Source organism: Rhinoraja longicauda, chromosome 10, assembly GCF_053455715.1.
Source record: "Rhinoraja longicauda isolate Sanriku21f chromosome 10, sRhiLon1.1, whole genome shotgun sequence".
Classification (NCBI taxonomy): domain Eukaryota; kingdom Metazoa; phylum Chordata; class Chondrichthyes; order Rajiformes; family Arhynchobatidae; genus Rhinoraja; species Rhinoraja longicauda.
In genome coordinates, this window is record NC_135962.1 from 23,275,386 (window position 1) to 23,288,099 (window position 12,714).

Below are 12,714 nucleotides of genomic sequence, written 5' to 3' on the forward strand. Positions count from 1 at the left end.
AGAATTATTTTACAGATGTGGGGCCTGTGACCAGTGATGTGCTTCAGGGATTGGTCTGGGTCCACTGTTATTTGTTATCTATAATAACGATTTGGATGAGAATGCAATTGGCATGGAAAGTTTGTGGAAGGCAGCAAAATTGGTGGTGTGGTGGACAGTGAAGGTGATCTAAGATTACAACAGGATCTAGATCAACTGGGGAAGTAACCCAATGAATGGCAGATGGAATTTAGTTCAGACAAGTGTAAAGTGCAGCATTCTGTTAAGTTAAACCAGGACAGGACTGGTAAATAGCCGGGCTCTAGGGAATATTATTGAACAGAGACTGAGGAATACAAGTACATAATTCTGAGAAAGTGGGAACACAGGTTGTCGGAGCAATGTGTGTTTGGACTGGCTGCTGTTAGCATATTATATTATTTTGTCTAGATATATCTTGCCATATTATTTTGGACACTTGGGGGCTGTCGTTAGATGAATACATATATGGGCATAACAGACTGGGTGGACCCAGAACAAGGTGGTATATCTGTGGATACTGAGACTGGGAGGAGTTAGACACGGAGAGCCAGGAGACGAAACAGTTCTTACCAGACCTGCAATGAGAGCTGTGAGCAGACAGGGGGGACAGAGCAGCCAGCTACGACTTGTATGCAAAATAAGTACAGCCTGGTATTTTCATCTCCTTGTTTGTCCAACTACTTCAATAAACAACTAATTAAATTGAAAAAATGTCTTGAAGATCTCTCTGTTGGGGCTTGTATCAAGATCACTCCCACTCCCTGCTTCGTAATGGCAATTAGAAAAGAGTTTTCTGGAAAAGACTGAAGTTGCCATTACACAGGTTGCAGGATAGCAAAGAAGGCAGTTGGCATAGTTTGTAGGGACGTCATGTTATTACTGTACAACATGTGGGTAAGACCATACTTGGGGAATATCGTGTGCAGTTCTCATCACCTAGCTATAAGAAGAATGCAATTAAGTGGAAAGGGTGCAGAAAATATTCACAAGGATGTTAATTGGAATAAAGGATTTGAGTTTGAAGAGAAAGCCGCTGAGTTCCTCCGGCACTTTGTGTCTTTTCTCAAATACCTATCCAAATATCTTTTAAAACTCGTAAATGTATCTGCTTCAATAGCTTTCTCTGGTAGCTCGTTCCTGATACTGATTACTCTCAGAGTGAAAAAGTTGCACTGATGTCCCACCTAGAGGACAGGGTGCTAGTTGATAGCAAAAGTGATGAACAAAAAACACTAAGCTGGAGAACTCAGTGAGTCAAGCAGCATTTGTCGAGGGAATTGGCAGGTGACGTTTCAAGTTGATGGGTGGAATATGTGACAAAGGCTAGATGTGAAAAGGGAGACAAAAGGGTATCAGATAAGGAGAGGATTTAAATGTAAATGAAGGGTAGGGTATGTATGAAAGGGAAGGAGGGGGTTGGAAATGAGAGTGCAGAGGAGGAGGATGTAGTAGCGTGATGAGGATGGTGAGAGATGGTGGGGAAAAAGTGTGCACACAAGGTTGGGAAGCGGGGACAGAGAAGTGGGGTACAGGGCGTTATTACATGAATTTGGTGAATTTAATGTTCATTTGTTGGGTTGCAAGCTACCCAAGCGGGATATGAAGTGCTGTTCATCCAGTTTGCATGTGGCAGACCAAGCACAAATGTTCGGCAAAACAATCCCTAGGCTATGCTTGCCACTCTGTGTGCCATGGCCTGCTGGAGCTTCCGTTTGCTCACCATTTTAACCCTTTCCCATACAGACATTTTTGTCCTTGGTCCTCCATTGTCAGAGTGAGGTCATATCAAACTGGAGGAACAGCACCTCATATTCCACTTGGGTAGCATACAATCCAAAGATATGAACATTGAATTTTCCAATTTCAAATAATACTCCTTAAACCCTTTCCTCTGTGCCCAAAACCCAGTGCACACATTTATTCTACCAATGATCTATTTGCCTGTATCCACCTGTCACTTGCCAGGCTTTCCTTTGCCCCACCCTCACCTCTCTTCCTTTTTTTAATTTCCCCAAGTTCTGCCTGACCCACTGAGTTCCCTTTCCTCAGGCCTGATGCAGAGTCCCAACCTGAAAAGGCAAATTACAAGGATTTCCCCTCCCTTTACAGACGCAGCTTGACCTGCTATGCACTTCTGGTGTTTTCTTGTTTTATTTTGTTCAACTTGGTCCACCTGTTTCTTCAATCAAATGCATTACTTTTATTTTGCCTTTTCCTCTGGGCCAACCCACCAGCAGATTCTTATTGCTTCTTTCACCATATTTCCCTCATTAACTGGTTGTTCTGCTGAGCCTTTCCTCATTCCCTTCCGAATTCCTCATCTTCTACTCATCTCTTCTGCTAAGTCTGCCAGTGTGACACTGACAAGATGTTGATGTGTCAGAGAGGTTAAAGCGGTTTGCTGTTCCTAGGGTGAAGAAAAGTAGTCAATCATTTAGGTGAACGGAAACGAATCACCTCTCTGATCACCACCAGAGTTAGATTACAGTTTATGGAAGCTTGCCGTGTGTAGAATATCTCGGATGTTTGCCATTTTTAAAGTGCGAAACTGATTGCAAGGATGTGAATTCAGGTTCTCCTCTCCGAGTTAATGTTACGTCACCTGTCATTGCCTCTTACCTGGGGAATTGCTCCTTCAGCATTTTCAAGCTCTGCCTGTTGGGCCGCAGCCGTTCCAGATACTTGGCTATCTCAGCATAGTCGGCCTTGCTCATGATCATTCTGGTAGCCTGACACTCCCACACCAGCACACAGGCCCAGCTCCAGCTCAAACCTTTCCCGCCGCGGAAGATCCAACTTGCAGCGGGGCAACAGAAACTCAACATCCGATTGGCTCCGAAGACGCCGCTAATGTCAAGCACTGTACAGCAAACGGCGCTATCATTGGCCAGTCGACGAGCGCCCTTGGAGACAGGCCAGCAGGTCGTCCATGGCAACCAGCAGCTGAGAGGTTCCAGGAAGCAGGATCACCAAACTATCGTACGGAAACTTTTTAAAGCATTTAAAAAACTGTGGGATGTGAGAATATGTACAGTTATATTGTGTCTTTTGCGATCTCGGGACGGTTTTACAGCACGCTAGTTTGGGAATCATTGTAATAATTATGTGACCGCACCATGCCATGGGCTAAACCAGTCAAGCCCAGCAGCAAATCAAGGTGAACAGAAGTGAACGTCCTTACCGAGGAAGGGAAATTGCTCTCGGAAGTTAATTCTGTTTCTCCCTCCACAGAATGTTGTCTCACCTGATAAATATTTCCAGCTTTTTCTGTGATATTTCAGAATATTCGGGTATTTTTGTTTTTCAAGGAGAGTACGTATATTTGGATTGATTGATTACATCTACTCAATAACCAAAGTCTGTAGTCTCTTTTTTGCTCTGGTTTATTTTCACCTACATGTTTAGACCGTAATGTTGTATTCTTATTGTTTTGATGTAGTTATGCTTTATTCTTAATTGTTAACTGTATGTTTGTGTTGTCATTTGTGAGCGGAGTACCAAGGCACATTCCTTGTATATACATACTTGGCCAATAAACTCATTCATTCATTCATTACATTTCCCTTTCTGTCTAATTTCAACAGTGGTTGTCCATCAATGCAATCCAGAACTGCTCCATTTCATTGGGAATTCGCTGGGTAACTTCTGCCATTCCCATTTACATCTCTAAACCCATCGTTCCTTCTTCAGGTTCTGACCAGAAACATCACTCATTCCTTTTCTCCAGAGATGCTGCCTGGCCCAGAGTTACTCCAGCATTTGGTGTCTATCTTCAGTATAAACCAGCATCCGCAGTTATAGATTTTACTGTTATTCCTTTTTGCCATTTCATTGTTTCTACCTTTTAGCCAATCACAGACCTTGATTTTTGTTTTTCCTTCTTTCCTTCATTGCTCTCTGCTGCACGTAATTTAATCTAGTTTTGAAAAAAGATCACCATCCTAAAACACTAACTGTTTCTCCCTTGCAGATGCTACCTGTGCTAATGAGTAGTTACACCTTCATTTGATATCATGCCAAGTAACACTCAATAATGATTGCTGGGAGGCAATTTTAATCAAACTTGCAGGTGTGAGCTGGCCGTTCAGTTTACACCTTTCCAACTTTCCATTGAAGTTAAGAGAAAGTAAATCAGGCATCATATAAAATAACCTACTGCCCTACGTGTAACAGTAGGCCTCTGTTGATTTATAATGATGGTGATCATTTGGCTGTTTGAACATTCCTCTATTGGCCACAACCTCTTCACAATTACCAATTAGCATAGGACAAAAAAACATCTAAAAAGACATGCAAACCTTGTAAATATTGCAGAACATACAATGTCCTGGATATGTAAATTAGTCAGGGGTAATGGTTTAGTTTAGTTTATTTTAGAGATACAGCAAAGAAGTAGGCCCTTTGGCCCACCAAGTCCATGCCGACCATCGAATACCCATTCACACTAGTTGTATGTTCTCTCACTTTCTCATCCACTCTCTACACACCATGGCTAGTTTATAGAGGCAAATTAACATACAAACCCACACATCTTTGCGATTGCACGCAAAGTGCTGGAGTAACTGTGGGTCAGGCTGCATCTCTGGAGAACATGGATTGGGGGTTTCGGGTCGGGACCCTTCAGTTTCTGCATCTTTGGGATTGTTAGTTTTCTAATATTGTTTGGGTAGCTATAACTGACAAGATAAAGCTGTATTTTTCAAGTGATGAATAAGAGAAAAGGGATAGTTATCTTCAGTCAGTAGATGAATTTAGGCAATTGTTAAGCATTGAGAACAGGTCATCTACTTCTCTATTTTGCTTTAAATAAGGAACTTGGCCAATATCTGATGAAATTTAAAAAAAAACGCAAAATACTTTTTTTTAAAAAACTGCTGGAATTCTGAAATAAAAATATAAATTATCAGTAGATCATTCCACAACTGTGCAGAAAGATGGAGTTAACATTTCATATTGATCAGCTCTGATGAAAGATAAGTAGCTTGAAACACTTGTTCTCTTTACACTCATGCGGCTCTCTCTGCTTAATATTTATGCTTTTTGGTACTGTGTGGATCTGCTCTGAAGGTGTATTATATCATTTTAAATGAAAAAAATTGAAGGGCTGCTAAGTTAAGTCAATGCTTGATGGCTTCCAATTTGATATGTGATCTGCAAATGTGGTGCTACTGCCATATTGAGAAGGATGTTAGAGTATATGAAGTACTTGAATTGCAAAAGTATGTAAGAGCATTACAGATTCGGTAATCACAATGATTGAATTGTGCATCTTCATCTAAAGGTTCAAGAAAATACTGTTAGTACCCAACATTTGGTTAAATACCTCCAAGAGTGCAGCATCACAGGGAGAATGGGTAAATCTCACACGAGGCTTTCATACCTGCTGAAAGATGATGTTGGGATAGAAATGGGGAGTTGGATCAAAAGGAACTATAGGTATGTGCAACTATTTTCCTGTTTACAACTGGTGAACAGCATGCAGAACTGCAGAACCATGCCACATTTTGCAGCACAAGCTACTCCCAAGGAGTAGACCAATTGCATTGAGAGGAGCTGTTAGTGGCATGATGACTTTGACTTTTATGCTTCTGACTCATTTTAAGCATTTTGCTTTGGAAGGTTATCAACTCCAAGAGAGAAGAATTCCTTCATTCTTTATCATTCACCTTTCACAAAGAACAGAAGGCAAAATAGATGTGCATTTTCTGAGGCTTGCTGTTCTCCTGGAGTTGGCAGCAAGTATCACATTACTGGTACCACATATGAACACCAAACTGAACCATGAGTGAAACATTTTTATTTTCTGAATGTAGTTGGTGTGGGGCCACATTTCGCATTATAACAGCCACTTCCCAATTTTCAGGAAATAAGCACAATGAAATCATGGCATTCTGCTGTATATTTCATATTTAAGTTGCAAAATCAAAGTATCTTATGGAGTGGGTTGAGAGGGCTTTTCTGATACCACTGGAGTCTGGTGGATAACCCATATACCCAAAGATATTATTCATTTGTTAAAGCATACTGACATCCATATTCTGCTAGAATAGACTTTTTGCAAGTTTAAACAATGATTCTGCTGCCTGGACCACACCTGAGGATCCCTGTAGTCCTCTTCAGACCAAGGTTCAATATAACTTGTGGTCTGTTGTTTCCTCAGGATGTCATTATCAAGCGGCTGGGATGCAGTCCCCTGCCATTGGTTCCAGTCTGAATTTGGGAGCAGTGCTATTGGCCAGGACTTACTGGTGGTTATTTCGACACCTGAGTACTTACCTTGATAAAGCCAGGTGCCAGTAAGCCAGAAGTTAGTTCAAGTTCATGTACGAGCGGGGTTCACTGACGGGATGAGTTGCGATCAGCGCCGCGGATGGAGGCATAGAGAGAGAGAGAGGTGTGTGCTGCTGTAAAACTGGACCCTGCGCAAACCGAGACAAGTATTGTTTTTGTCCTCTCTTGCCAATAAAACTGATTTGCAACTAAACAGACGAGTGAGCCTTTTTCTGTTCCACTAATCAGATCCTTGAACCTGTTCCCTTGTAACAGAAGGCAATCTCTCACAGCTCTGAGGCTGGAAGGCCCAGCTTCAGACTGTTAATTTTTCTTCATACACCGATCAGCCAAAACATTATGACCACTGACAGGTAAAGTGAATAACATTGATTATCTTGTTACAATGGCACCTATCAAGGGGTGGGATATATTAGGCAGCAAGTGAACAGTCAGTTCTTGAGGTTGATATGTTGGATGCGGGAGAAATGGGCAGGAGTAAAGACCTGAGCAACTTTGACACGGGCCAAATTGTTATGGCCAGACGACTGGGTCAGAGCATTTCTGAAACGGCAAGGCTTGTGGGGTGCTCCCGGTCAGCAGTGGTGAGTACCTACCGACAGTGGTCCGAGGAGGGACAAACCACAAACCGGCGACAGGGTGTTGAGTGCCCAAGGCTCATCAATGCGCAAGGGCAATGAAGGTTATCCCATTTGATCCGAACTGACAGAAGGTCTACTGTAGCACGTCACAGAAAATGTTAACAGTGGTCACGGGAGGGGTGTGTGCATCACACCCTGCTGTGTAAGGAGCAGTCATGGAGGACTAACAGCATATTAGGCAGGTGATCATAATGTTTTGGCTGATCATGTCATAATGTTTTGGCTGATCGGTGTAAATAACTTCAGTCAGGAATAAGTGTCAGTGGTCTGACAAGCAACAGTAAAGGCAAGTGCAGAATGCCTACAGAAGCTCAGTTGCTGTGTATATTCAAGGAAGAAGTTAGTACATACAGAGTGAGTGTAGGAAAGTGATGCTGAGATAAATGATCAGCCATAATCTTTTTGATGGCGCAGCAAATACAAGATGCCAGATAGCCTATTCCTGTTTCAATTTCTTGTATCCTTAATGCCAATGGTGAGATGACAAACTGTCATCTTGAGAGAAGACGGTGCTCTGCTGGATAAAACCTTAGCAATCATACCGATCTGGGAATTCAGACTGCTACATACCCCTTTGAACACTGGTACCCACAGGCATGGTGTCAGTAGTTCAGGTTTGCATGCCTTAAGCCTGAGTGTTCATGGCAGAACAGAGACTGTATGGCTTCAGCTTGTCCTGAAAATGGGTTGTTAGGTATTGACCATGAAATGTTACATTATGGTTGGCCTAGGACGGATTGAAGTTGACCCATGTTGATCACAATGAGCTCCAGGCTCAGTGCAAACCCTTGTACAGGTGTGTTGCTAAATTCCACTGTACTCCTTTGACATTTTAAACATGCTTCTGGGCAGACCTGACAATGTACAACCATTTCATTGTGTATACTCATCAACCTTCTCCAGCAGGATACCTTTTATCTATGTCTCTCCAGCAGAGCTCATGCATGACCTTGCCCTCTAGGGTGCTGAGCTATTCTTTTTTCCACCCTAGCTACACACTATTGATGGCCTGAAATGTGTAAACTTTGTCTCTAAACTAAATTGTACCACAGAGAAGCATAAAAACATTGAAATTGAGAAGAGAATTCAAACTTTCAAATCTGCACCATAATTCAATGTAACCATGACTAATCTTCCCAAATTCCGCACCTTACTCTTGTTTTGTTTCTAGATATGCTGATCTCTTTAGCCATGAGCACTATTTCTAACTTCTTGAATATATTTAATGTTATGATTTCAACTTATCTTTGCCCCTCACGACTTTATAAACCTTTGTAAGGTCACCCCTCATCCTCCTTCACTCCAGGGAAGAAAGTCCTAGGCTATCCAGCCTCTCCATATAACTCAAAGCCTCCTGACACTTACTAGTTTAATGAATTTCTTCCACTACCAGAGTGACCAGAATTGTACACAATACTTCAAAAGTGACCTTACCAGCGGCTAGTACAACTGTAACTTTATGTCCCAATTCCTGTATGCAATGCACTGAGTATCTTCAACATTCCCTTGACCTGTGTTGACATTTTCATGGAACTACAGTATGTACCTGTATTCCTTGGTCTATTTGTTGTACAACAAGCCCAGGGCCTTCCATTTACAGTATAAGTCCAGTCATGATTTGTCGTACCAAAATGCAACATCTCACATTTATCGGAATTAACTCCATCTGCCATCCTCAGCTCATTGGCCCAGTTAATCAAGATCCCTTTGTAATTTTGGATAACATTCTTCACTATCCATTATATCACTAATTTTAGTGTCGGAAAATAACTGCAGATGCTGGTACAAATCAAAGGTATCACAAAATACTGGAGTAACTCGGCAGGTTAGGCAGCATCTAGGAGAGAGGGAATGGGTGACATTTCGGGTCGAGACCCTTCTTCAAACTGATGGGTGACGTTTCGGGTCGAGAGCCTTCTTCAGACTGAAGAAGGGTCTCAACCCGAAACGTCACCCATTCCCTCTCTCCTAGATCCTGCCTGACCTGCTGAGTTACTCCAGCATTTTGTGATACCACTAATTTTAGTGTCATCTGCAAACTTACTAATCACGCATTGACCTTCACATCCAATTCATTCCTATAGATAACGAGCAACAATGGACCCAGCATTGATCCCTGTGGCAGACCACTTGTTACAGACCTTCAGTCTGAAAAACAACCCTCTTCCACCGCCCTCACTCTCCTTATCGAATTGGCTAGCTAGCCCTGTATCCAAGGTAATCTAACCTTCCAGAGCAATCTTTCATGCAGTACCTTGTCGAAGGCCTTGCTAATGTCCAGGTAGACAATGCCTACTACACCGCCCTCATCAGTCTTCTTCATCACCTGTTTAAAAAACAGTCAAATTCATACCAACTATCCGAATCAGTGCTTCCCTTTCCAAATACATATAGATTCTATCTCTCAGAATCCTTTCTTAGATTTACTCACCATTGACGTGAGGCTTATCAGTTTGTGGTTCCAAGGCTTTTCCTTACAGTCTTTCTCAAATAGAAGCACAACATTAGCCACCCTCCAGTTTTGCAACATTTCACCCTTGAGATGATATCTCTGTCACTGGTCCTGCAATTTCTTCCCCAGATACCACAATGTTCCAGGCTACATTTGATCAAGTCCTGGGGGGGAGGGGGGGTCTCTACCTTTCTGCATTTTCAGGTCTCCAGCACCTCCCCTTCTGCAATATGAATTCTCTCCAGGACATTACTAATAACTTCCCCGAGTTCTCTCACATCCATGTCTTTCTCCATTGTAAATTACAAACGAGAAATATTATTTTGGACCTCACCAATGTCTTGTGCTCCACACGTGGACAACCTCTGTTCTCTAAGAGGACTAATTCTTTTCCTAATTACTTATTTCTTGTAATATACTTTTACAATTCCTTTTGATTCTCCTTTAGCTTATCTGCCAAAACTACCTAATGTTTCATTTTTGCCCTCCTGATTTTCTTCTTAAGTGTATTCCTACACCCACTATATTTGTCAAGAAATCAACTTGATCCCAGCAGGTTATTCCTGACATGTGCCTCAATTTGTCTTGATCAGTGCCTCAATATCTCTCATCATCCAGAGTTCCCTGTGCCTGCAAGTCTTACCATTCACTCTAATAGGAACATGCTGCCTTGAACTCTTGTTATCTCAGGTTTCAAAGCCTCCCACTTATCTGATGTCTCTTTAACTACAAACAAGTTTCCCCTGACAACTTTGGAAAGTTCCTGCCTAATCCCATCAAAATTGGCCATGCCCAAATTTACGACTTCGACTTGTGGGTCAATCCTATTCTTTTCCAGAAAACTATTTAAAAATTATAAAATTATGGTCACTGGTCCCAAAGTGCTTTCCCAAAGTGTAACTAGGAAAATTGACAGGGGAGAGCCAGTGGATGTGGTGTACATTGACCTTCAGAAAGCCTTCCACATAGGAAATTAGTGGGCAAAATTAGAGGACATGGTATTGGGGGTAGGGTACTGACATGAATAGAAAATTGGTTGACAGACAGAAAGCAAAGAGTGGGGATAAATGGGTCCCTTTCAGAATGGCAGGCAGTGACTAGGTACCGCAAGGCTCGGTGCTGGGACCGCAGCTATTTACAATATACATTAATGACTTGGATGGAGGGATTAAAAGTACCATTAGCAAATTTGCAAATTATACAAAGCTGGGTGGTAGTGTGAACTGTGAGGAAGATGCTATGAGGTTGCAGGGTGACTTGGACAGGTTGTGTGAGTGGACGGATGCATGGCAGATGCAGTTTAAGTGGATAAGTGTGAGGTTATCCACTTTGGTGGTAAGAATAGGAAGGCAGATTATTATCTGAATGGTGTCAAGTTAGGAAGGGGGACGTACAACGAGATCTGGGTGTCCTAGTGCATCAGTCACTGAAAGGAAGCATGCAGGTACAGCAGGCAGTGAAGAAAGCCAATGGAGTGTTGGCCTTCATAACAAGAGGAGTTGAGTATAGGAGCAAAGAGGTCCTTCTGCAGTTGTACAGGGCCCTAGTGAGACCGCACCTGGAGAACTGTGCAGTTTTGGTCTCCAAATTTGAGGAAGGATATTCTTGCTATTGAGGGCGTGCAGCATAGGTTTACTAGGTTAATTCCCGGAATGGCGGGACTGTCATATGTTGAAAGACTGGAGCGACTAGGCTTGTATACACTGGAATTTAGAAGGATGAAAGGGGATCTTATCGAAACATATAAGATTATTAAGGGGTTGGACACGTTAGAGACAGGAAACATGTTCCCAATGTTGGGGGAGTCCAGAACCAGGGGCCACAGTTTAAGAAAAAGGGGAAGGCCATTTAGAACGGAGATGAGGAAAAACCTTTTCAGTCAGAGAGTTGTAAATCTGTGGAATTCTCTGCCTCAGAAGGCAGTGGAGGCCAATTCTCTGAATGCATTCAAGAGAGAGCTAGATAGAGCTCTTAAGAATAGTGGTGTCAGGGGGTATGGGGAGAAGGCAGGGATGGGGTACTGATTGAGAATGATCAGCCATGATCACATTGAATGGTGGTGCTGGCTCGAAGGGCCGAATGGCCTACTCCTGCACCTATTGTCTATTGTCTACTGTCTACTAACACTTCTGAAACCTGGGAAGATTGTTTTTACCCTTTCTTAAGTGTGGTGATCTACATTTTGATTAAGAGAATTTTCATGAACGTACTTAACAAATTCCATCCCATCCAAGCCCTTAGCACTATGGGTGGGATTTTAATCTTCCAAATACCAGTAGATATTTAGAAAGTTATAATTGTGCATTATTACATGCCTATTATCATTCCCACCAAAAAGGTTACAATCTTCCCCAACAATAAAACCTGGGTGACTAAAGAACTCAAGGAAATCCTCAATAAGAAAAAGAGAGTCTTCTTCACCGGCTCTGAGACTGAGAAACAGGAGTTAAGAGAGAGGTCAAGCGTACCTTCAAAACTGCTAAACTGAAATACATAGGCAAAGTGGAACAAACATTCACGCGAGGGAACCTCCGCTCAGCTTGGCAGGGTCTCAAGAACATGGCAGCTGTGAATACATCTTTTACCATTCGCAAGCTTATTCAGGTTGCAGGCAGCAGCCCAGCATCACTCCTTGATTACCTCAATTCCTTCTCCACCAGATTTGAGACCGACAACAGCACCCAGCTAGATGCAACCATCTCCGCACTCAAACCTGGAGACTCTGCCCTCATCATTAACACAGAGGATGTGGTAAGAGCCCTCAAAAAGACCAAAGCGAACTCAGCACCTGGGCCAGACAACATCAGTGGCCGTACCCTGAGGTGCTGTGCTGAGCAGCTAGGGGGCGTGTTCCAGCTCCTGTTCCAAAGCTCCTTGGCCAGCGGCATAGTCCCCCAGCTGTGGAAACACTCCACAGTTATTCCCATACTAAAAAAGGGCACTATCAAGGTCCTGAATGACCTCAGGCCTGTGGCTCTCACCTCTCTTGTGATGAAGGCTATGGAGAGGGTCACGAAAAACCAAATCATTAAGGTAGCAGACTCACAGATGGACCCACTCCAGTTTGCACACTGTGCGGGTAGAGGGGTTGACGACGCAAAAGCATTCATTATAGACACCATACATAAACATCTGGAACTCCCCAACACTACAGCCAGACTACTGTTTGCAGACTTCTCCTCTGCATTCAACACCCTGCAGCCACACATTCTTGCAGAGAAACTCACCACCCGTTTCCACCTAGATGACCGACTAATCCTGTGGATAATGGATTTTCTCACCAACAGGTCACAGAGAGTGTTGGTCAAT

The 12,714-nt window shown here is 42.8% G+C and overlaps 1 protein-coding gene across 4 annotated transcripts in view; it reads right to left on the reverse strand.

Annotated features, from left to right (window-relative positions):
• The window catches only part of cdin1 (CDAN1 interacting nuclease 1), a 201,328-nt gene that overhangs the window by 162,558 nt on the left and 26,056 nt on the right, over positions 1–12,714 (reverse strand). For 2 of the 4 annotated variants that reach the window (XM_078406393.1, XM_078406395.1), the window contains exon 1: positions 2,641–2,806. The exons of 1 other annotated variant lie outside the window; for it this stretch is intronic. In XM_078406393.1, coding sequence (XP_078262519.1) covers positions 2,641–2,741 — 101 coding nt within the window. In that variant the 5' untranslated portion in view covers positions 2,742–2,806. Of the gene's footprint in view, positions 1–2,640; positions 2,826–12,714 lie in introns of those variants that run through there. One more of the 4 variants, XM_078406397.1, reaches the window with a different exon arrangement.